This window comes from Dendroctonus ponderosae, unplaced genomic scaffold, assembly GCF_020466585.1.
Source record: "Dendroctonus ponderosae isolate FM_Combo_2020 unplaced genomic scaffold, Dpon_F_20191213v2 Dpon_F_20191213_5, whole genome shotgun sequence".
Classification (NCBI taxonomy): Eukaryota; Metazoa; Arthropoda; class Insecta; order Coleoptera; family Curculionidae; genus Dendroctonus; species Dendroctonus ponderosae.
Window position 1 is genome coordinate 2,362,518 of NW_026018715.1, and position 21,711 is coordinate 2,384,228.

At 33.1% G+C, this 21,711-nt stretch overlaps 2 protein-coding genes and 1 long non-coding RNA gene across 11 annotated transcripts in view; 1 reads left to right on the forward strand and 2 right to left on the reverse strand.

Moving 5' to 3' along the window:
- LOC109544373 (lipase member H-A) overlaps nucleotides 1-18,188 on the forward strand; it is a 22,330-nt gene extending 4,142 nt beyond the window's left edge. For 3 of the 9 annotated variants that reach the window (XM_048666869.1, XM_048666868.1, XM_048666876.1), the window contains exons 2-9: nucleotides 4,535-4,658; nucleotides 5,829-6,008; nucleotides 8,078-8,200; nucleotides 10,241-12,110; nucleotides 16,193-16,371; nucleotides 16,455-16,607; nucleotides 17,486-17,614; nucleotides 17,672-18,188. In XM_048666869.1, the coding sequence (XP_048522826.1) occupies nucleotides 11,881-12,110; nucleotides 16,193-16,371; nucleotides 16,455-16,607; nucleotides 17,486-17,614; nucleotides 17,672-17,925 (945 nt within the window). In that variant the 5' untranslated portion in view covers nucleotides 4,535-4,658; nucleotides 5,829-6,008; nucleotides 8,078-8,200; nucleotides 10,241-11,880 and the 3' untranslated portion in view covers nucleotides 17,926-18,188. Of the gene's footprint in view, nucleotides 1-408; nucleotides 417-1,788; nucleotides 1,865-1,924; nucleotides 2,002-2,713; nucleotides 3,040-4,534; nucleotides 4,659-5,828; nucleotides 6,009-8,077; nucleotides 8,201-10,240; nucleotides 12,111-14,691; nucleotides 14,755-16,192; nucleotides 16,372-16,454; nucleotides 16,608-17,485; nucleotides 17,615-17,671 lie in introns of those variants that run through there. The other 6 variants (XM_048666871.1, XM_048666872.1, XM_048666873.1 and 3 more) reach the window with 5 other exon arrangements.
- On the reverse strand, nucleotides 3,074-3,962 carry LOC125504614. The gene is made up of 3 exons (XR_007281596.1): nucleotides 3,635-3,962; nucleotides 3,506-3,568; nucleotides 3,074-3,437 (listed from the first exon to the last, which is right to left on the reverse strand). It is a non-coding gene; the product is annotated as an uncharacterized LOC125504614 (long non-coding RNA).
- Nucleotides 17,926-21,711, reverse strand: part of LOC109544372 (phospholipase A1) — a 12,772-nt gene continuing 8,986 nt past the window's right edge. Inside the window, exons 3-7 of the mRNA XM_019914511.2 lie at nucleotides 21,200-21,305; nucleotides 20,919-21,140; nucleotides 20,675-20,860; nucleotides 18,164-18,341; nucleotides 17,926-18,095 (exon numbers count right to left, since the gene is read on the reverse strand). Of these exons, the coding sequence (XP_019770070.1) occupies nucleotides 17,951-18,095; nucleotides 18,164-18,341; nucleotides 20,675-20,860; nucleotides 20,919-21,140; nucleotides 21,200-21,305 (837 nt within the window). The 3' untranslated portion in view covers nucleotides 17,926-17,950. The remainder of the gene's footprint in view (nucleotides 18,096-18,163; nucleotides 18,342-20,674; nucleotides 20,861-20,918; nucleotides 21,141-21,199; nucleotides 21,306-21,711) is intronic.

The following is a 21,711-nucleotide window of genomic DNA, read 5'->3' on the forward strand; positions in this document are numbered from 1 at the left end:
TGCAAAATGGACAAAATTAATACTCCAAATACATGCCAAGGCGTAAAGTAGCAACAACGCTACACATGTAAGTAAAAATAATTGAATATTTGAACAAATAATTCTAGTCTCTTCCCAGAATTGATTGTCCTAGCTGATCACCTGTTAAGACCAATTAATCTCAGAATATTTTAAAGTGTTGCAATTGTAATGTATTTTAGTGTGTGATATAACAAGCTATTGACAAACTGTTATTGTTTTTTAGATTAATGAGAACATTTAAAATTTTTTTTTTTTTTTTTTACTACCTGTTATTTTAGTAAAACTGATGATGGTGGAAAACACCGAAACGTTTTTTTAAATTGATAAATGAACAATAAATGACTGAAGAACCCAGGATTTGATTTTAATTTTGGAATTGAAACACAGTCAGGAAAGTACGTATACTGTAAATATTATTTATATTTATACTGAATCAAATGAGACAATTTATTTGTGCGGTGTTTTAATTTATACATGTGTATAGTGGGTAATTTATAAATTGGCCTTATTAGTTAGTTAGTGCAAATATAATTACCACTGAAATGTACGAAAACTAAAGTAGATACTAGATATTGTTGGGAACCCGAACGGTTTAGTTCGACAACACGTTTATTTTATTTTGTTTAAAATTAAACACTTAATACATTGTTATTAATTTATTAAAATCACTTATTATCTATTAAATAATACGAGTGGAGGAAGAGACTGTTATGTAGTTTAGGACTTAGAAGATTTCTTGATAAAGAACACGATCGCGATGTTTGTAGTGTCTGATCATAGTTGAAGACAACTATAGATAGCCCACTCACTTGCACAAAATGATAACAAGGTTTTTTACTGACACTGTGGCCATCTATTAGCTGCTGCCAACTCTCTAACGTCAACTCTCTAATGTTCTGTGGTCATTGCTGGGTTTGCGTCCTTACTACTGTGCATTCCAGGATTTGATATTGTCGGCGAGCCAGTACTACAATTGAGATTAAAACATACTACATACATTCAGTTCGCTATATTTGTAATATATCAAATTGAACATAAACATACTCCTAATCAGGGCCGCGCCAAGCCGGTCTGGCGTCGTCGTGCGAGTTTGGACAGAGTTTAGGTACTATGTTCTATATTTTTTCTAAATTTTATGACAAAAAGCCAATTAAATAAAAACTATATATTTATTACATGGTTAGTAAAAATTAAACTTAGAATTCGTGGTTAATAGCCATAGGCATGTTAAACTTTTTGTTTGCAAAATTTTACTAACAACATTAACTCAATTTAATATGTTGTACCACTGTACTAACATGCAAATAAACTGAAATTTTTTTATCTTTCTTACTAAAGATGGAGCCAGATGTTTCGCAGAATTGTAAAAATTATTTCCAGATAATATTTCGTAGAGAGTAGCATATATTTCTCCCAATTGAAACCTTAGAGGACTAATTGCATCAATTCGGCTAGACCATCTAGTCTCTGTTAAGGGTTTTAGTGTTCAAAATAAATAACATTTTTCTCGGCAGAATATAATAACCACTCTCGTGGAACTTTTTCATTATTTGGTAAAATTCGTGTAAAATAAAAATCGGGAAACTTTTGCCCCGTTTTGTCCTTTGGACCATGATGATCCCTGTTTTGGTAATATGCAGAATCTTTTACAACAAATTCTTTAACTTGGGATGGAGATAATGGACCAGGCCATAATTCCGGATTCTTAGAATTGGGTTTTCTATTTCACTATTTCTGGTACCCTATCTGAATTAATCTCTTCTCCAGAGGCACTTTTCTTTATGCTGCTCGGTTGCACCGCATTCCGTCTGACCATCTTCCGCTTGCTTATTGCAGTATGAAGGTAACGAAATAAAATCTGGATCGACTTGATGACCTACGCTTTCATCTACTCTCATTGCAGTTGACGGACCACTACGATTATCCTCAGTACTGCCTGGAAGATTTGTAGGAGCTACAGCGGGTTTCTCAAAAAATTGGGTAATTAAATTAAAAAATGAAGTTAAAATTAAAAATCATTTATTTATTAGACCGACATAGATTTCTAATAGAAATAATGATAATTTTCTACTTATGTCACGATTACGGTGGAGTATTTTCACTTCTCTTACCTTGTAAATAACCCTTTTCCTAGCACTTCTTTTAGTGTGTTTGCCGCGGAAAATCGATTTTATATCATTTTTTGCTCATTTAAAGTCGACCAATTTCGAGGCCATTTAATCCATTTAATCAACTTTTTGTTCGATTTTGGTAGTTTAATTTCTATAACTAATAATTTTAGGTTAGTTTGGCCTAGAATTTTCTTTTCTTTTCAGTAAAATAATATAATTTTCCAAAACTGTGCTATTATTACAGTGCCCAAGCTAGAAAGGTAATTTTCCCATGTGGCCATAAGAAAGTGGGAACCCAAACTAACCCAGAATGACTAGTTACACAGATATGAAACTTCCAAAAATACGAAATCGAACAAGAAGTGGATTAAATGGCTTAAATGGCCCCAAAATAGGTAAACTCTACGTGAGTGAAAATTGATAGAACAACGATTTTCCGCAGCAAACACCACTGAGAAAAAATGTTAGTAAAAGGATTATCTACAAGGTAAGCAAAGTGAAGATACTCCGCCGTAATAGTGACAGAACTAGCAAATGACGCAATAATAAGTATCTGCACCATCTAGATTATTTTAATGTGTGTAAAATATTTAAACAAAATTCTAATCAGGTATTATTTTTCATCGAATTTTGGAACTAAACGCTAAATATAGAACAAGTTACTTTTTCCGCGAGGAGCCGGATAATTGAGCGATCGATCGAAGAACGTGAGGAAATCGAACTAGCAGAAAGCAGTCGATTCAGTGGGCGTACGGCTTTCAACAATATTGTTTCGCCGGGATGAATGTGGGCTTTGAAGAACCACATGTCGTACGAGGAGTTCTGAAAACATTTTTAAATGATAATACCGCCGAGGCGCCTTTTGACTTTTGGCGCCGTCGTGCAGTGTATTTCGGCGCAGCCACAGGTGCTTGAATAAATATATTAATAAAAACTCTATAAACATTTACACATTTTTATTGGAGTAAATCAATAGGCGAAACGCCAATTACTATTATATTGTGAAAAGTGTTTGCTATAGAAACCAGCAACATTTGTTCAAGAAGCAAAATCATGTTATGAATCAAAAATTCAGAAATTAAACTAATACCTAATTCAAAGTAACAAAACAAATTCATTAATTTAGTACAATTACTAATGCAGATACATATTTAGGTATGTGTATGGATAACATAATTATATATAGGTTTCTTAGCTGTTGGCGATGTACCAAATTCTTTACGCCCTAATACAAAATTTTGTTGCGAGCCGACAACTGCTTCTGCTGTGTAACTTCTACTGCTTCCAAATTAAGTCTCCTTACCCCTAAAAAGAAAAAAATATGTTACTACATTGAAGAATTATATATTATTAGTAGGATAATATGTACTTACTCGAAACTGTGTGGCCCTTGCAGAATTTGTACTGAATTTGTAGCAATCAAAATGTAAATAATTCTAGTAAATATATGTATACATCATTACTATTACATATAATAATATGTAAATAATGCGAAAGCTTACCGATTAGAACAAATATCAACGCACTGATAGGCACACACCAAGGTCTAAAACTCATGTTTTAATAAATTATTGGTCGCAGAAAGCAAACAACTTGTGCAAGAAACAAAGCCTTTTCCTGATACCGACGCCTCGCAAAAAATGCAAATCAGCATTTTTGAAATCAGCAGCCATTTATGAGTAAGTTGCCTTGTAAGCAGCGGATAGGTGGCGCTGACGACAATCAAAATCTTGGTTTGACCTTGACTATTTGAGTGAGGCCCCCATGTGTCTGATTTGAAACCTTAAGACTGAGTTCAGCAGAGATTTCTTGAGTGCAAAACCTGTTCCGAAATCGAGACGTTTTGATCATTTCCACTATAGAAAAGTACTGAATTCCCAACGTCAGTATGACCCAATCCAGGCCACCGTATTTCTTGCAGAGCGGTGATATCCATATTCTATATTTCAATTTATTTGATCGCTTTTGTTTTTAATTGTTTAATTTCAATTTTTTAATTTATTGGATGGACCTGAGCACGTTCCATGTTCCAATATTCATATGTTCTTTGCGTTATTCTTGTATCCGCTCTGAGCCGAGGCATCTGTTGCTTGTTCAAAACCCATACTTTCACGAGGTTGAGTCGTTAGCCCCACGCTCAACCCTCCTCTTTTCTCAAAACGGGCTTGGGACCGTCTTCGGCAGAGTGTTTGTTTTTAATTAACTATTTATCGATTTTAATTAACTTTATTAAGATGTTTAACTTTAACTTATCCAATATTTTGGCTATAAGAAATTTGGCTTTGCAAAAAGGTAATGTTAACTCGTTATTCTAAATCGCTGTTTGAATGCAATTCAATCACCGATTTTAGTCGAAAATGTATAACTGTTGGTAAACAATTATTTTTTTTTTACATTTACAGACCAACAAATATGTCTCACAGTGTAACAGTTACCCGAACAACAACAACAACCACAACCTCTGCCATTATTATAAACACTGGATATTTGAAAACATGGCCAGGACTTCTAAAATTTGCTGAATTGGTGAGTTTTCCAGAATAGTTCAATTTGTCCAATTTAGTACTAAAATGAATATAAATAGAGTTGCCTATAATTAACGCAGGCAGAGGTCTCTGGCAAACGTTGCAAATTTATATTTTAATTAAAAAATGGTAAAAGATCGGACACTTACATTTATTTTACCATAAATACGATATTTGTGGTATTCCCAACAGCGTCACTAATATTGATAAATTATTTTACCCCGACAAAGAGGGTACACATTGTTGGCTTCTTCGTCTTTACGCTTTTTTATATTTGATCATGTTGAATTTAGTATAAAATTAAACACGTCGGCGGCATTTACGTTAATTTGAAAAATTACTGATTTTAATCATGTTGCTAAAGTTTTCAATAATATTATAGAAACTTGGAAACTTTAGAGTAGTGTTTTACCGCCCTGTATCTGAATTTGCATAACTGTTTGTTGACAATGACATTTTCCATTGTACACATGTAGACAGAGGGTTAAAATTTAGCACTAAATTTGGATTGTTTGAACGTTTGTTATAAAAATACCTACCTGAACTTACCAAAATCAATCATGTGACAAGCTGCATTAAACCATTTTGTTTTTAATTCGAAGCTTTAGCTTCTATCAAGTGTCTCTATTTTGAGGCATTTATATGATAAATTTATTCACAATGAAAAGTTAGTCTTCTAGGATTTTTTCACGGTTAAAATATACAACTGGTAAAAACAGTCTGTGTACATGAAGAACTGAAGAACCTAGAAATAATAATTTGAAATAAGTATATTTTTTTCTGCCTGCCGAGTTTTGAATATTGAATATAAAAATAAACATACAATAACTGAACTGTTTTGAACAAGGTCGTTTTTCCAAAGTAGAATAAGGCAACTTTAATTATTAAATCATTTTACGCATTGAGCCCGATTTGGTCATATTGAACATGTCTACATTTAGCGTCAGAATGCATTGTTGATCTTGACCCAAAATCGCACAAGGAAATCTAGCGACCTCAAATTATCAAGTCCGCGGGTACCATACATTTTAAGTTGTCAGCCGTTTTTTAATGAAAATGTTTCGTATTACAGAGAATTGCTTAAGTTTGGACATGAAGAACTAATTTGAATGTATCCGTAATTGTGAATTAAAATATTTAGAATAAAACATTAAAGTGACTCATTTTTCAGATACTTGGCATTGTCACCGTGGGTTTGGTGGCTTATTACTACCAGAAGTATAACATTACCCAAACACCAGAAACATTCTTTCTGTTGACGGCAGTTACGTTTATGATTGGAACATTCCTGATATTATTAGCCTGTTTGATATCCATATCAACATCATCCATTCTTTCGAAAACCATCTATGTAAGTGATATATATATGCAGTATGTTTAGTAACAGTTTGTCGGTGGTTCGAGCCAGTAGTGACCACAGAATATGCCGAATGCATTATTTTTATAATATTGTTATTGAGTAGCTCACTGAACAAATGAAACATTTTACGTTTGTAACATTTACATAAATTACATGTATCTGCTCAGCATGACAGTAATACGTAGACATTCTATTTTGCTAACATAATTTTCGAAAGGCATGGAATTTGAAAGTTTGAACGCAAAACTCAAAAATAACTTTTTCATGAAAATATCTGAGTGCATCTCAATTGGCTGATTTTTTTTTACTTAGCAAACTGTTCAAGCTAGATTACCGAAACAAAAAGCGACTCCGAAGAAAGCATATTACAAAGTCAATTATTATAACTGTTATTTTAAATATGTGCTGCTATTTAACCATATACCAGAACCAAAAACCCTGAACGAGAATTCTTATTTCCAAATTCAGTTACTTTAAGTTCTCGGCGAATAAGGCTTTACGGATAGTTTGGAAGAAGCCAAAGTCTATCGATGACATCTAAATCGAGAATGGAAGGAGATAAAAGTAAAAGGGTGCAAGAGATACATTTAAAAAACTGGAAAAAATATTGTCTGCTGAAAAATTGAAAATGACTTTTTTGTGGTTTAAGCAACTGTTAAAAAATGTTTTAATAATTCTGATAACCACGAATCAAAAAGTTGTACGCATTTTTTTGTAGAACCGTTTGTGTAAATACTATGTAAATGCAACTGTTGCTTCCAGATAAGATTGACAATATTAATTAATCTAAAATAATATGGATCAAGTAAAAATAAATAAAAAAACTATTTCATTCATCGTGGTCTGAACCCATTCTTCAAAAAAGTGTCCGATATTTTCATGTGCATCTTGAACGATTTCGGTAGATTTCGTTTTTGTTGTGAATTGTTTTCATCCTTTTGTACTCGTTATGAATTGCTGGAACGTTAGATAAAAGTTGGGTCACATTTTCTTCGTTTGCAGAAAATCTTTAAGATATTTTCATGAAGCACTTTACTTAAATCAGATCCTGCTTTACTTTTCAAGAGTAGAGAATTTCACAAATTTAGTAAAATAAAATTAATGTCTTCTCATGGATTTTAAGACATTTTATGAGTTTTCATAACGCAACCTAAAAACTCCAGGCTTCCAAAATCAATTGCCATCAAATTAAAATCCAGAAGTCGATTAAAATTGTTATGAGAATGATCTGATTCCGATATGTATGATTTTCATGCTTGAACACTATACTGAAAAGATTTTTAAAGAAAAAATCTTTGCTATATTTCTATTTTTATGTTGGCAGCCATCGAACTGTTGAGCTACTAGCTCAACCGTTTGTAGATCCTTAAAAAGCTTTGAAGAAAGGATTCAATTAACCATTTTAATTTTGGTGTTATACATTCATGTGAAGTAGATATTCGGAATGGAATAATTTCATTCTAGAGAAAGGTTATTTTTTAATTTATCTTAGTTTGGTTCGCTATAAAAAGAAATCAAATACACTAGAATCTTTTTATATTCAAGGCAATTTGCAGATTTTGTTTCACGGTTTGGTCGCTCAGTGATTCATGGCCTTAGGTTATCGAAAAATTAAACTAAAATGGAAATCTACCAATTTTGTTCGATTTTTTTGGAATATCACCCTCACTTCTAACCCCTTCTATTATCATTGGATACCTGTATACACCTTCTTAATTTTGACGACACAATTCGTCGATTAATGTAAGATATTCGATGAAAAATGTATCAAATTTATGTAACTATTTATGCACCGAAAATTAAGCTTTTACTATGACAAAAATTTCTAAAATTGGTTAACTGTAGAATTCGTGAATGCTAGTGCCGCTCCACCAACATAATTTGCAATAAGTATTTGCGTTTCGTTGTTATTTTCCTCAATTTAAACTCATAGTTCCTAAGTTTTGCCCCATGTTATTCATGTACTTGTGTTCCAAACACAAATTGACTTGATATACTTGTAATTAATTTGAGTTGTTGTAAAATAATTTCCAATATAAAACACAATTTAATCATTTCAGGAACTTGTCTACCATGGGTTTGCTTTTCTTCTACTTCTGGCAGCCAGCTTAACGTTCATCATCGAAGTAAACCACAAGAAGCGATCCTACTCTTATGACTACGAACCTTATTTTGCGGCTGCTGTAAGTTTTCAGTTGATACCTGCTGCATAAGCAAAATCAAATCATATAAAACATGAAGCCAAACTTTAACAGATATTACAATGAAAAGTGTAAGAAAAAGTCAATGTAAAACTAATTCACTTTTGGGAAACAGGGCCGAAAAATTGCCGATGCTCTGTAGAATGATATTGATGCCTTTCTGCATATTTTAAAGTAACCGTTTGTATCTTGATAATCATTCAGTAATAGGAAAACATTAGTAAATTTACAATAGACTGCACAGGTTTTAAAAGGGCAAAACATATAATTTGTTTGTTTGTTTTAGCAAGTTTTTTTCGATTGTTCTAGCAAGTTAGGGATCAAAACGTTACGGACCGTTATTGTAGAATTATTACGCGATTCTAACAGCAATTAATATAATATAAAAATATAAGAAAAATACGTTATTTACGGTATCCATTACTTTCGGGCCGCTGTAGATGAATATCGCAATCGATTCTCAAAATGATAAAAAAAAACGGTTACCGGAAATTAAGAAACTAAAGATCTGCTTAGGAAGAATCTGCGATGGTCTGTTTGCAAATTTTATAAATCGACCAAAACTATGAAATAAAACTGAATACTTGCATAGGTTTTGGTTTCAGATATGATCCGATTGTAGAGGTAATTGTTGAAATTGAATAGTTACTGATCATTTCACTAATTTTTGTACCGATTAGTTAATTATTTGACTGCTTAACTGAATGAACTATTGGCAAATGGAAAAATGATATATTATAAAGTAGAAGAAATACTCTTTGTTTGAGATTAATTAAATAATGTTTGCGCCTTTACTTAGAAAACCTTTTTTAAAGTTATACCATAACAGGTAGATAGTTTGAATTTAACAACTTTTACATGGTTGAAGTTACTATTGGCATGGTCCGTCATGTTTAGAAATTTAATCAAAGAAGTGGTCTATTTAATAAATCTTTTAAAAAAGATAAAAAATATTTACCTGATTTGAATATAATATTTTCAAGTTGGCAAACTATACAATTTTTAGTTTCACCACAGATACATTAGTTCCAGAGGAGCCCTTACCGGTGAACTGTTGAATTATAGACTTTTCTAGGTCAAAATCCAAGTTTTTCTGGTGGTTCCTTGTACAATAAATATTGAAAATATTACATGCAACAATATAATAAAAATAGATCAACCAGTTATTTGAAATTAGTTCTTACTATTAAATTCTTATAGATTAGCGATTTTTCATACCAGCTTTCTGAAAGCTGGTGCCCCATCCTCCGTCATTTCAATATGGGAATGAATGTGACTTACTTGCACTACTTCAGGTAACCCTTTGAACAAGCGTCACAATGACATCCAGTCTCACTTTTCACAGTGAGAGTGGATTACCAGAACACGACTGATATGGTGCAAAGGAGCGGCAAACGCTTTCGTTCGTTTGCTGTACTAAACTGAATATTTAGTCATCTTTTCGACAAAAGACCATACCATATTGAGGTATTTGCCCCATTTCGAAGGCATCGGGTAACAGAACTAAGATGATATAACTGTTTACTTGATCGTCCCTGGAAAATAACATCGTTTAACTTTGTTGTCCGATTTCAACCTTTTACGTTGACAATTCAATTAATATTTTTAAAGCGGTTTCACGTTCTACCTCGTTTGGAAGATGTGAAAAAATAACATCTCTCTCAGCTCGAGATAAACCACCGCCAGAGTGTGCTAGGACTTTTGAGTTCGCGGATAAGCTGCGGTTTTCGAATAAACTTTTCATTCAAAATGTCTAAACAATAAATATTTTTGTTAATTTTCAGATTTTTGTAGGTGATTTTATACCATTATTCAAAATATCGCGCTTCAGATCATTTCAAAATGCCTACCTAGAAATTAATCTCAAACAAAGTGTTAAATGTCTTCTAGCTGTTTTATAAGGTTTTAGGCCGCAAGGAAATCCCATCCGCGATAACTTTTTAAGTTCGATTTGAATCTTTATTGATTTCGTGTTCATCAAAACCAGTGCACCGTTTGACTAAATGTTATTCAATTTTCCAGATTATAGGTTTAATCAATTCCGGACTGTATCTTCTAAGCACAATTTTTGCCCAAAGAAGTTACAGAGGATTGTAAGCTGTGTCAATGGCCAGCTCACTCACTTCTCGATTCGTATTATACCAAGGAAGACGCTTAGAACATTTAGATACATAAGCTCTTGCAGTTGTTGAGTTATTTTTAAGTACATACTTTCTTAAACTGTATCAGCAATGTTGCAAGTGAAGGTATAAGATCTGCACTGTACATTAGTCGTATTTTAGTTTCAATGCACATTATATGTAACCATTCTTTCATCTATTTTGTTCCAAACTCATAGCTTTTATAAAGAAGTAAACATTTCGCTTATATTTTTCGATATACTTTATTTTTGTACAAGGAACCTGAACATACACCGGTTTGTTTATATATTGAAAAGTTTATTTTTTATGTACTTACAACTTCTTATAAAGTGTTGAATTACGGAATAACACTTTTGAACTGTATCTTTAAGACGTTTTTCATATATATATTTATTACATTATATAAAGATGTTCGAAGCAAGGATAGTTTGGAAAACTAATATTCTTGCAAAATTTTAAGCGCTTTTGATATATTTACCTACTGTATTTATATATGCTAATTTTTACATTTAGAAACTTTTGCTGCCATAACTCAAGCTACATTGTGCCTTCGATGTTAGTCTCGTATAATAACTTTATATTTATATAAATAATAAAAATATTTTGTTAATTTTTATGCTTTAACATGTTTTATTCGAGTCTTAGATAATACAGAGAAGGTGTAATTCCTCATCAAATTTATTGGCCAAATATTAATTCAATTATTGCCACCAAATAACATTTGGCTGAATGTAAAAACAGCTGAAACCAAAAACAAACTCCAAGAGAAAGACAGGAAAATAATATAAAAAAAAACGGTGGTGATATATAAAGAGGTAGAATACAAAGAAACATCCTAAGAACTTGACTGTCATTAACTAAAACCGAAGTAAACCTGCACTATTTTTCGTGCAGAAATTGAGATGTAGAATGGAAGTATTGCAGTAACATTTGGTTCGGATCTGTAAAAAGAGGGATGGCAAGTCAAGCTGATACAGAATTTTAAAATTGTGTTATTTTTCTTCCCTTATCTGTGCCAACCTACATAAGCACATTAATGAAACTTTGTTAACTTTCTTTTATGATGACAAAATACTAATAAATTTAATTTGACTTAACGCACAATACGTGAAATTGTTTCAGAAATGTATCCAATATTCTATCTGAGTACGACAGTCGGTGCCATCTGACGTTACAAAAATCCATGTTTTCCATATTTAAAATGTGCCTTTCTATCTAATTCCGTCTACGACACAGTTCATAAAAGTTACATTTAAAAATCTGCGATCAGTAAATTTCGTTTTTTAAGTTAAACAACTTAAAAAACGTGTGTCATTTTACAATCATGCAGACTTTCTATTGGGTATTAACTACGTAAGACTAGATTAACATAGTCAACGATTAAAAACTGTCCGTAATGATTGCTTAAAATAGTACAAATTTGATATCTTATCTTCACTAGAATTAGATAACAAAAAAGTATATGTATAGCGTTTAAACGTAATTTGCCAATTCGCTGCGAAACCTACACGTATATCAATTATGTCGGAAGCTAAAGATTCTAAAGCTCGTTACCGCAGTTTTCCGAAAGTCGACTTTTCTCGAGCTTCGGAAACAGATCCTGAATTAATATACTACAAGCTGTTCACAAAGCAAAATCCGGATAATTGTATTCCACTAACTCATGAAAATGTAGAGCAACTAGACGTTGATAAAACGGTCAAAACTGTCTGGTTGATTCACGGATGGACTTCAAGTGATACCACCCCATGGTAAGCATATTTCGTCAGGCCTATCATGTTTCGCATCATTTTATTAGTCTTTTACCATTTCATTTTTTATAATTCGCAATTACTAATCAGATCTAAGTGTTTTATATTGATTTAATTTAATTAATTAAATATTAGCTAATTCAGATATAATTTAATTAATTAGAATCCGAATATTGGACATCATTTTCTGTACTGACAAGATTTATAATAGGTGGAATAAGAGGTTTGTGACGGTTTTATTCTTATTTTACAAAAATTGTGGATTTTCAAGTTTATTAAAACAACTTGTCCACAAAGCAACTTCGATCATTTTTTAATTTTAAATATTAAACTTTTCTATAAATTGATATTTTTTGGGAAAGTTAGATTGATTGCAAAATATTTCTGCTCTATCAAATAAACTTTATTCATTGTTTTGCTTTACTATTATCGGGTGATTTTAGCTCAAATTACCCTGGTCTGCCAAAAATTTTTTTTTCTTCATTTTTTTCATGCATAACATCATATTTGTTGATATACACGCGGAATTTAACATGCAAATAAATATAGCACATAGATTTGAAATATAATAAGAACGATTTTATCAAAGTAACACAATTACGAAAGAGTAGAAAAGGCTGCGGTCTAAGTTCTACAGCGAAAATGCTGTTTTTGCAGTCACAAGCGCTAAAAATATCAGTATAATTATGTCAGTATAGTAGTATAATTAAACTTATTTTGCAGTTTTTTCTTTTCATCCTTTCCATCGAAGTTTTTCGGCGACGCGACCAACAAAAATCGGCAAGCATAGCTTGCCTCTAACCATTCTCCATTGTAGCGTCTTTCAAAATACTTAATATTCTTCATGAAACCTTTCACCATGCTCATCTGATACAGCACCGAGGTTTTCCGGAAAGAAATCTAAACGCGAGTCCAAAAAATGAATGTTGAGTGCCATCCTAAAGCTTTATAAGCAGAAAGAAGCTCTCGAATGATTTGTCGGTAGTTGTCGGCTTTTGTATTACCAAGGAAATTATGACACACTTTTACGAAAGCCACCCAAGCGTTTTTTTCAGCTTTGTTCAACTTCGAATTGAAAACTTCAGTCTTCATAAGCTCTCGTATTTGCTGACCTAAAAATATCCCTTCTTTCAGTTTCGCGCCACTGATTCGAGAAAATTTGGTTTAGAGATAGTCCGCACCGTCCTTGCTCATAGCTTTCACAAAGTTTTTGTGTGTGAACAAAGTGGTGGCAGAAAAATGTTGTCACTTGGAACTATAGGTTCTTGAGATACATAGACACAAGTCCAGATGTCAAACGTTTTCTTTGTGGCCAAGTTTTTACTTTGTAATGTTTGTCTCTCGCGCGACTGTTTCACTCACATAAAAAACAGCAAAACTTGGTGTATCCTCCTTGCAATGCAGTAAGTATAGCGACAACTTTTAAGTCAGAACAAATATTCCATAGGAATTCAGAATATTTTAATTTTTGAAGTAATACCTTCAGATTGCTTGTGCTAGATGCACTGGGGGCGGGGTATTTATTTCCGTTGTGAAGTAAAACGGCTTTCAAACTAATCTTCGATGCATTAATAAAAAGTCTCCATTCATCACAATTTTCTGGAAAACTCAGTTCTGCAAGAAGCCCTGTAGTATCATTACAATATGTTAAATCATTTTCTTTGGAAACGTGACTCGTAAAATATTCTTGTTTTGTACGAAAATATAACACTCTTGTACTTTTAATCAACAAATTCCTCTGTTTCAATCTTTTCCGAGTAACTGAGCCCCAGATTTTGATAGCCCGAAGTATCTAACCAGATCATTTAAATCAGGTTGTTTATAGAAAATACGTTCTTTTGATGAGATCCAGATGAAGTGAATGATGTACAGGTAGAATTGAAACTTGATTGAGGTTGTAGTCCAGAAGTATTTTTATTTTCCGTCTTCTGGTTATTTTTTGGAGATACTGGAGGTAAACTACCTTCCCCACGCGAAAGTGGTCTCTTTGCAGATGTGATTTTTGAATATATAATCTTGTTTTTTTTTTCGGCATCCTCGTGTTGATGTCATGCAGAAATAACAGTAATTTTCATGGTTTTGAGGTTCACTCCAAAGCATTGGGATCGTAAATGGCATAGATTTGTGATTTCTTCAAGCCCACCTCTCAACGTTCTGAAACAACTGTTACAGCAAATTTTTTGTAACCAACTTTTAGCACTCTCATCAATATAAAATCCAAAATAAAACTGATAAGCTTCTTTAACAAGATCTGTTACCGAATTTCGCAGTGTTTTTAGAGTAAACTCGATAAATATATCAAAAACGGTCTGTAGAATTCTTACAAGTGCGCGGCATTCTTATTAAAAAAATAGTATATTATATACCTAGGTAGAGAAGTAGGCTATTATATACCGAGAACTTTTATATGCTGCGGCAAATTATATAATGTGCGAGGTTACATTTCAAACGAAAAATAAATATTGAGCTCTTTGTGCAATTTGCGACAAGAAATCTCTCTTGCCTTTTTCTCGTAAGCGGCCTCGTGTTGATGCAAAAACATAAAACATCTTATAATGATCTTCTATTTCATAAACCTCAGCTAGAGCTGAGACAACACTTATGGTACATGAATGATGGTGCACCAGCCCATTTCAGCATTAAGGTACGTAATCACTTTGACAAAGAACATCCAACTCGGTGGAAAGATAGGGGACGTACGGAACATTGGATTGTTCGATCGCGGGGTTTAAATCTCCTACATTTTTGCGTTTGGGGGTTTCTTAAGTCTCTAGTTTATTCCACTACCGTTGAAAATGTCCTCAACATGAGGAATCGAATTATGGCCGGCTATGAGCAATAAGAATTACACCAGGAATATTTGCGTACATACGACAATCAATGAGGCAAATAGTTGAATCCTCTGTCACGCCTGAGGGATTTCTTTTTCGACATTTGTTGTAGCTTTGCGCCTATTAAAAAAATTACCAATCTTGTTTTCTCTTAGTGTTCTGGTTTACTGTTGTATTAGAAAGTTGTTAATAATGCATTAAAGAAGTGCGAGACTTTTCAGACATTCTGCAAACTGACCAACTCAACAGGCACTTTGTGATGTTACATTGCTTTGGATAATCGCAAACTGAACACATAATTAGTGCAATCGTTACAAGCTCTGACGCACTAGTTAATATCTGACTGTGGAAGACTTTTACCCTTCACATTAATTGGACAGTGGTCATAATATTTCATGTGATCAAACTTTGCTGTTTAGTTTCTGTTGATCAGAATCTTTATCGGGAAGACAACATTTCCAAATGTGTATGAGTATTCAGTGTCTTCCCCATTCTTGTTCACATTTATTATTTTTCGTCCTGTCTGTATTTAAGTTACCTTGTCCCAACCCTTATTTAGCATTAATTTTATTGATGATGTCTATAGACTGTTGGTAGAAATTTTTTAAAAGTGATCCAAAATTATCTTTATGTAGAGCGCGGCGGCTCCTGCATGCGATGCCATTTTTTATATTTGCATAAAGGGCAGAAGTTTTCTTCTAGTAAATGGATCTATAAGCCACAGCAGTAATGATAATATTCCCCAAACGTTGATTAAATCTTTCGATACTACCTTGCGATGGGCTCTGGCGCGGATTGCGATGGACTAACTTTATTTTCCTGTGCAAAGTTTCCAAGCTACTTCGGCTGTCGTCTTTAATTTAAAAAAGCGCAACAGATTAAATTTGCGACTTTCGCTACCTTAAGAATTTTTATTTGATTACCCTCGTTTGTCAAAAGATTAAATAATATTCTAGTGTTGTTATTTGCATAATAAGTTTAGTTGTTTCTTGTTGTTTTAATTACGGTGCAGCGAAAATCGGCGTAATCCAGTTATTGCGCTCAGTGTCTAGTCAATTTGAAGAGAAAATATCTTTAGACATTTTGCAAGCTTCCTAAAATATTGTAGTCAATATTCAGAATTTCCAACGTATTTCTGTTATCCATGTATCCAGTTCGTACATCGCGGATAACAAGGATAAATTCCATCTATTAATGTGTTTCCTTATTTTTAATTTTTTATGCGTTTTTGCATTATTTAATATATTTTAGGTATGAACCTTTAAAAGATGCATATTTGGACCTAGGTCATAATGTAATTTATGTCAACTGGACCAAATACGGAAATTTGTCCTATGGAATGTCTTCCGCAAATGTTAAGCCTGTAGGCGAGATCATTTCAATTTTTTTGAGTAAATCTGGAATTCCTGCAGATAAGATCCATCTAGTTGGTAAATCATTTTAAATACACGAGATTATCAAACCATTGACCGATTAGAATTTAATCAAAATATTAATTGTGATTAATTTCCAGGCCACTCACTAGGTTCCCATTTAGCTGCTTTCATAGGCAAATCATATCAAAGTAAGTTTGGAGAAAAAATAGGCCGAATTACTGCCTTGGATCCTGCTGGACCGCTTTGGTCACACAAAGACATGACTAAGCAAGAGAAATTATGCGAATTAGGTTCGTTATGTGGTTTTTATCAATTAAATATTTTGCGTCGCGTTCCAGCTCATTGTTGTTTGACAAGATGATGTTGAATTGATGTTGTTTAACCAATCTTATATTGTTCATTGTTCACAAAGTTCCATTTAAGATTATTATCACGTCAACATAGCATGGATTATTTTACGTAATTCAAATACGACAAAACAGGTCTTGGCACGAATTGAATCGATTTTTTAAGATTTTTAATATCAACCGGACTTTTTTGGTTCAGATTGGCAACTGGAAGTTTTAATGCAGAACTTATAATTTTGTAATAAAAAGTTTTTTCATATTAACATTTATAAATTTTTCAATGTGTTAAGTTTTTATTGTTTAAATTTCAACTTCCTACTTGCTCCAGATGAACAAATATGAGGTAAAAAAAGCTTACAGGATGTGATATCGCCAATTTTTTCATTAGCACCTATGAATTTTGAAAAAAACTGAATATGAGCGTAAATAGTTAGCTTAACGGAAACATAATCATGTATATAAATACTTTTAAATTCCCATTGGTCGCATTTATAATTTATCATGAAAAGCGTAAGATCACATTGAGGAAAGTACGATGGATTACTACTTTCTTTAAGTCAAATTTGCGGAAATTTAAAACGGAAACTTGTGGCTGTTAGAAAACTTTGATTTATATATTCGAAATGGTCACATTAATTACTACTTCTTTTCGATGCGCACTAATATTCGGCAAATTAGTTGTAATTATTCATCCGTTCCATACTCCATGTTATTTGATACCAAAGCCTTATAATCTATGAATTGAAAACTTACCTTGAACGCAACTGTGTGCACTCATGACAATTTTCTAAGTCTTACAAATAACTAAAATTATTTTGCAGATGCACATTTTGTTGATGTAATCCACACTGACATTCAGGTGTATGGATACACTCATCCATGCGGACATATCGATTTCTACCCAAATGGTGGAACGAATCAACCCGGTTGTACGGATCCAAATAATATAGGTATGAGACATGTTTTTAAAGCTAAATTTTTGAAATTTAATTTCTATTGTTTTTCAGAATCCAGCAATCATTATTGCGCGCCTAAGTTCTTTATCGAATCTATATACTCACAAGTACCAGCGACGGAAATCGATTTTCAGGAAGATGCCGGCTACAACATAATTATAACGCACAAAGAGAAACCTGCCCATATTACATTCGGAGAACACGTTGATTCTAAAAGCACAGGAATTTATTACTTTGAAACTCACAGTTCCAGGCCGTTTCTGAAAACAGTTAATTTGAAGATTAATGATGATCAAGACTCGTAGTTTAAAAGATTCATTACATTATTTATTATATTATTTTAAAGAAATTTTTCAGCTTTTCAACAAAAGCACTAAAAGCGTCTGAACTTCTGCTTCTTTTGAGATAGTATTCTTGAAATCCCAGCGCATAAGGGGGCTGATCACCAGTTTCAAGGTAGTACGTTCCTCTGGTACTAAAAAGTTCCAAACAAATAAATTGAATAAAATTCTTGTTGTGTTGAAATTAGTTAAGGTTACTTACAAATAATAGACATTTTCACCCATTATTGCCATATTTTCAAATGTATTACATAGTCCTAAGATGTAATGACCAACATTGTCACATTTTCTTGCTATAAAAGAATGTCCACCAAATACCGTGTTCCTTATCGATTCTGCGAAGTACAAGCCTGCCATGATATGACTGCAAAGTGGCGGATCTGCAAAAATAACAAAATAATTGCGGATTCTGCAGCAGAAAGAAACTGACTACAAAACTACAGCATAGAATAAACATATATATTTATTTAAAAGAACACCACCAGGCTTATTTAAGTGTCGACTTTTTCCAGGCGACTATGACTTTAAAATAACTTATGATACAATTATCACTTAAAATTGAGATTAAATACTTTGCACTGGTTACTAATAATATACTTCTTTTGTTAACAGAGTGTTTGAAAGAGAAAAAGATAATTATGGAGTTAATAACACACATTATAAAAATAATTAAATGAGGCACGTGGGTGCGCAAAGTAATGCTTTCGGGAATTAAGCCGGTAATTCTATTTTTGATTTTTTATTTTTTATTATTTGCATCAACTTAAACGTTCTGTATTGCAAAATATACGTAAATGATTTGACAATTTATCACGTCAAATACCGATTCCGCTTACAATGATTGCTTATCTAAAAGTTACCATTAACTGGCATTAATTTCATTTATGGTTATTCTAATGGAAAACAAAAAAAATCAAATAACACTAAGACGAAACGCAGATGATTATAGACGGACTCTAAGAGATAACCATAAACATCAATCAGAAACGGAAGAGTTAGATATTTATTTATTTACTCGTGTAATCAATCGTGTGAAGTAATAAAATCCCTAACCAAATCCGAGATATATATTAATAAAATTAGTAAAGAACTGAGCGAAAGGCACTCAAGGAGAAGCAAGGGATAAAAAATGTGAAAAGCTAAAGAAAAATAAACTAGACTATGTGATCAGACAACCAGACTGATCAACAATAGGCGAACACTAATAAGCGAAAGTAAAAGAAGCACAGTAGAATACTCAGAACTGAAAAAACTTATTACAAGGAAAATAAGAGACGACCTAATAAAACAATAAAAATTAAATCCAGGAATTAATTGAGAGAAATAGAGGCCTAAAATGCTTGCGACCGAATTTAAGAGAACAACTGTTTTTCAGTAAACGACGAGACAGAATTGAACAAATTAGTCATGAATCTAAACTCGGACACACTACCAAAAATAGAGAATTATGAAATAAGGACTGCTCTGTCCCAATTAAACACACCCAGCCTGAAGCCAACTTAAGACGACTGAAAATGGTGACGCATTTTGCATGTGCGGACCGATTAAAAATGTCGAATATGTAAAGAATCCGTTGGAACAAAAGTCTTGGCTGATTCTTTTTTTAAGTTATTCATAATTTTAAAGAATTGAAAAAATCTGAAATACAGCTGTTTACATATTTAATATCACAAAACCCATTTTTAAAAAGGAACAGAAAGCACTCCCAGAAAACTATCGTGGAATAGCCCTACTTGATAACGCTCTTAAAGCATTCACAACTACTATTCTATGAGAAATCCCCAAAACAATAAGAAGAGAAAAACAACAAGGTTTCTGAAAAAACAGATCCACAATAGATGCAATATTCACAGTCAAGCAAATCAAATCAAATCAAAAAAATCAAAATCAAATCGATATGACTAAAGCTTTTGAGGGAGTGCGTTTAATTGATGGCCTGGAAATAATGAGTACAAACCACAAACTGCTTAATGTAATACACGCGTAAACTCCACTCCAGAACAACAATCAGAGTAGAACACATTGCAACGGTACACGTAAACACAGGAATTTGATAGGGAGAGCCACTCAGACCATTCACATTTAATGTGATAATGAATGAAATAATAGAAAATCTCGCCAGAACGGCTGGATACAAAAAGTGAAGTATTTTCTTTCATGCCGTATGCTACGCTGACGACGCGGACCTTATTGCAGATTCTGAAGACAGCCACCAGAAATTAGTAATTCTTTTAACATCAAAGCAAAAAACTAGAAAGAAGCTGGAAATCGACTCCAAAATAGTCGAACAAGTAAACCACTTCAAATATTTGGGAGCAGATATAACGAGCCTTGAAAACGTATCTTTTTAAGTGAAAGAGCAAGCAATGAAAGCGGCAGGAATTTCTGAAAAGCCAAAACCTAAATACAGAAATGAAAGCAAAGTCAAGATATATAAAACGGCAGTAAGACCGAAGAATAAGATATAGGGGGTGGGGACATCAGGATACAGGACATAGAAAGATGGGTGAGACAGAGAAGAAGATTCTGAAACAAACATGTAGAAAGAATGGAGGACAACAGGCTCGCCAAAACGCAAAAATTAACAATCCAGTAGGAAGGAGACCACAGGGAAAACCACCAAGGCTCTGAGGAGAATGTTGGATCTCATGCTGATGTCATAAAATGATAGCTTTACAGAACGATGTGCTTAATTATTTTTGAAATGCCTTACACTTTCTGTATTGACATGCCGGCTGTAATGATCCCCCATTCACATAAAAATCAACATGGCCAGTTGCTTCGAGTTTTCCAAAAGTTCCTGCACTGGTATGGATAACGTCCACAAAAGCTGCGTCAGTTTTGTCCAGCTTCCAATCGTTATTTAAAGTTGCAAAAAACGGAAGAGCTGGATCTAAACCTAGAACATGGATGCTGCTGAAACATTTTCTAAACATTGTTTGATGGACTTGATCTACCAGTTATTCGATAAAACGAACTTCCCAATACTTTTTGTAAATTGTTTCCTGCTAGTCCTGATACATGCGCGCCTAAGCTGAAGCCCACAACGTGCATTATCTCAGGACTTACACCCAGCGGTAAAAGGCTTACCATTAGAATAGAAATACATTGAGCCACGTACCAAGTATTTAGGTACGCAGTAGTATAACAGGGGATTTCTGCCAAGGGCTTCCAGTCAACTGAAACATATTTATATTATCATTAGGCATATCTGTCAAATGTTTTGTGAACATTTTACCTATGATAACATTGTAACCAACATCTTGGTAAGCTTTACTAACATTTCTGGAGCTGGTGTCAATGTCCAAACCACCATATCCATGAACTACCACTTTTATAGGAATCTTAAATGAGAAATATGTAATGGTGTAAGGACTGGTTAAAAATGCGGCTACTGAAACATCAAGTAGTCTAATCTTGCATCATCTCTGAAGCTGATTGTTTTTTAGGTGGTTGTTAAAAGCGGCAAAAAAGCGAAAACCGCTTGTTTCTCGGAAACAATCGCGTGTAACTATGTAAGTATGCATTAAAAAATGTGTATTTATAAATTTGTTCGTTACGAAATTTTATGTAAGATAGAACGGGTCCGGTGGATATCCGTAGATTTGAAACGTTCGGTTTGAAATGTTCGAAAGTGCAAAAAAGTAGATAAAAATATGGTAAGTTTAAATTATTTAATTAACAATGTCAAAGAGAAATGTTAGAGAAATGTACCTGCAATACCTAACGAGAGACGCAAGGCCGATTAAG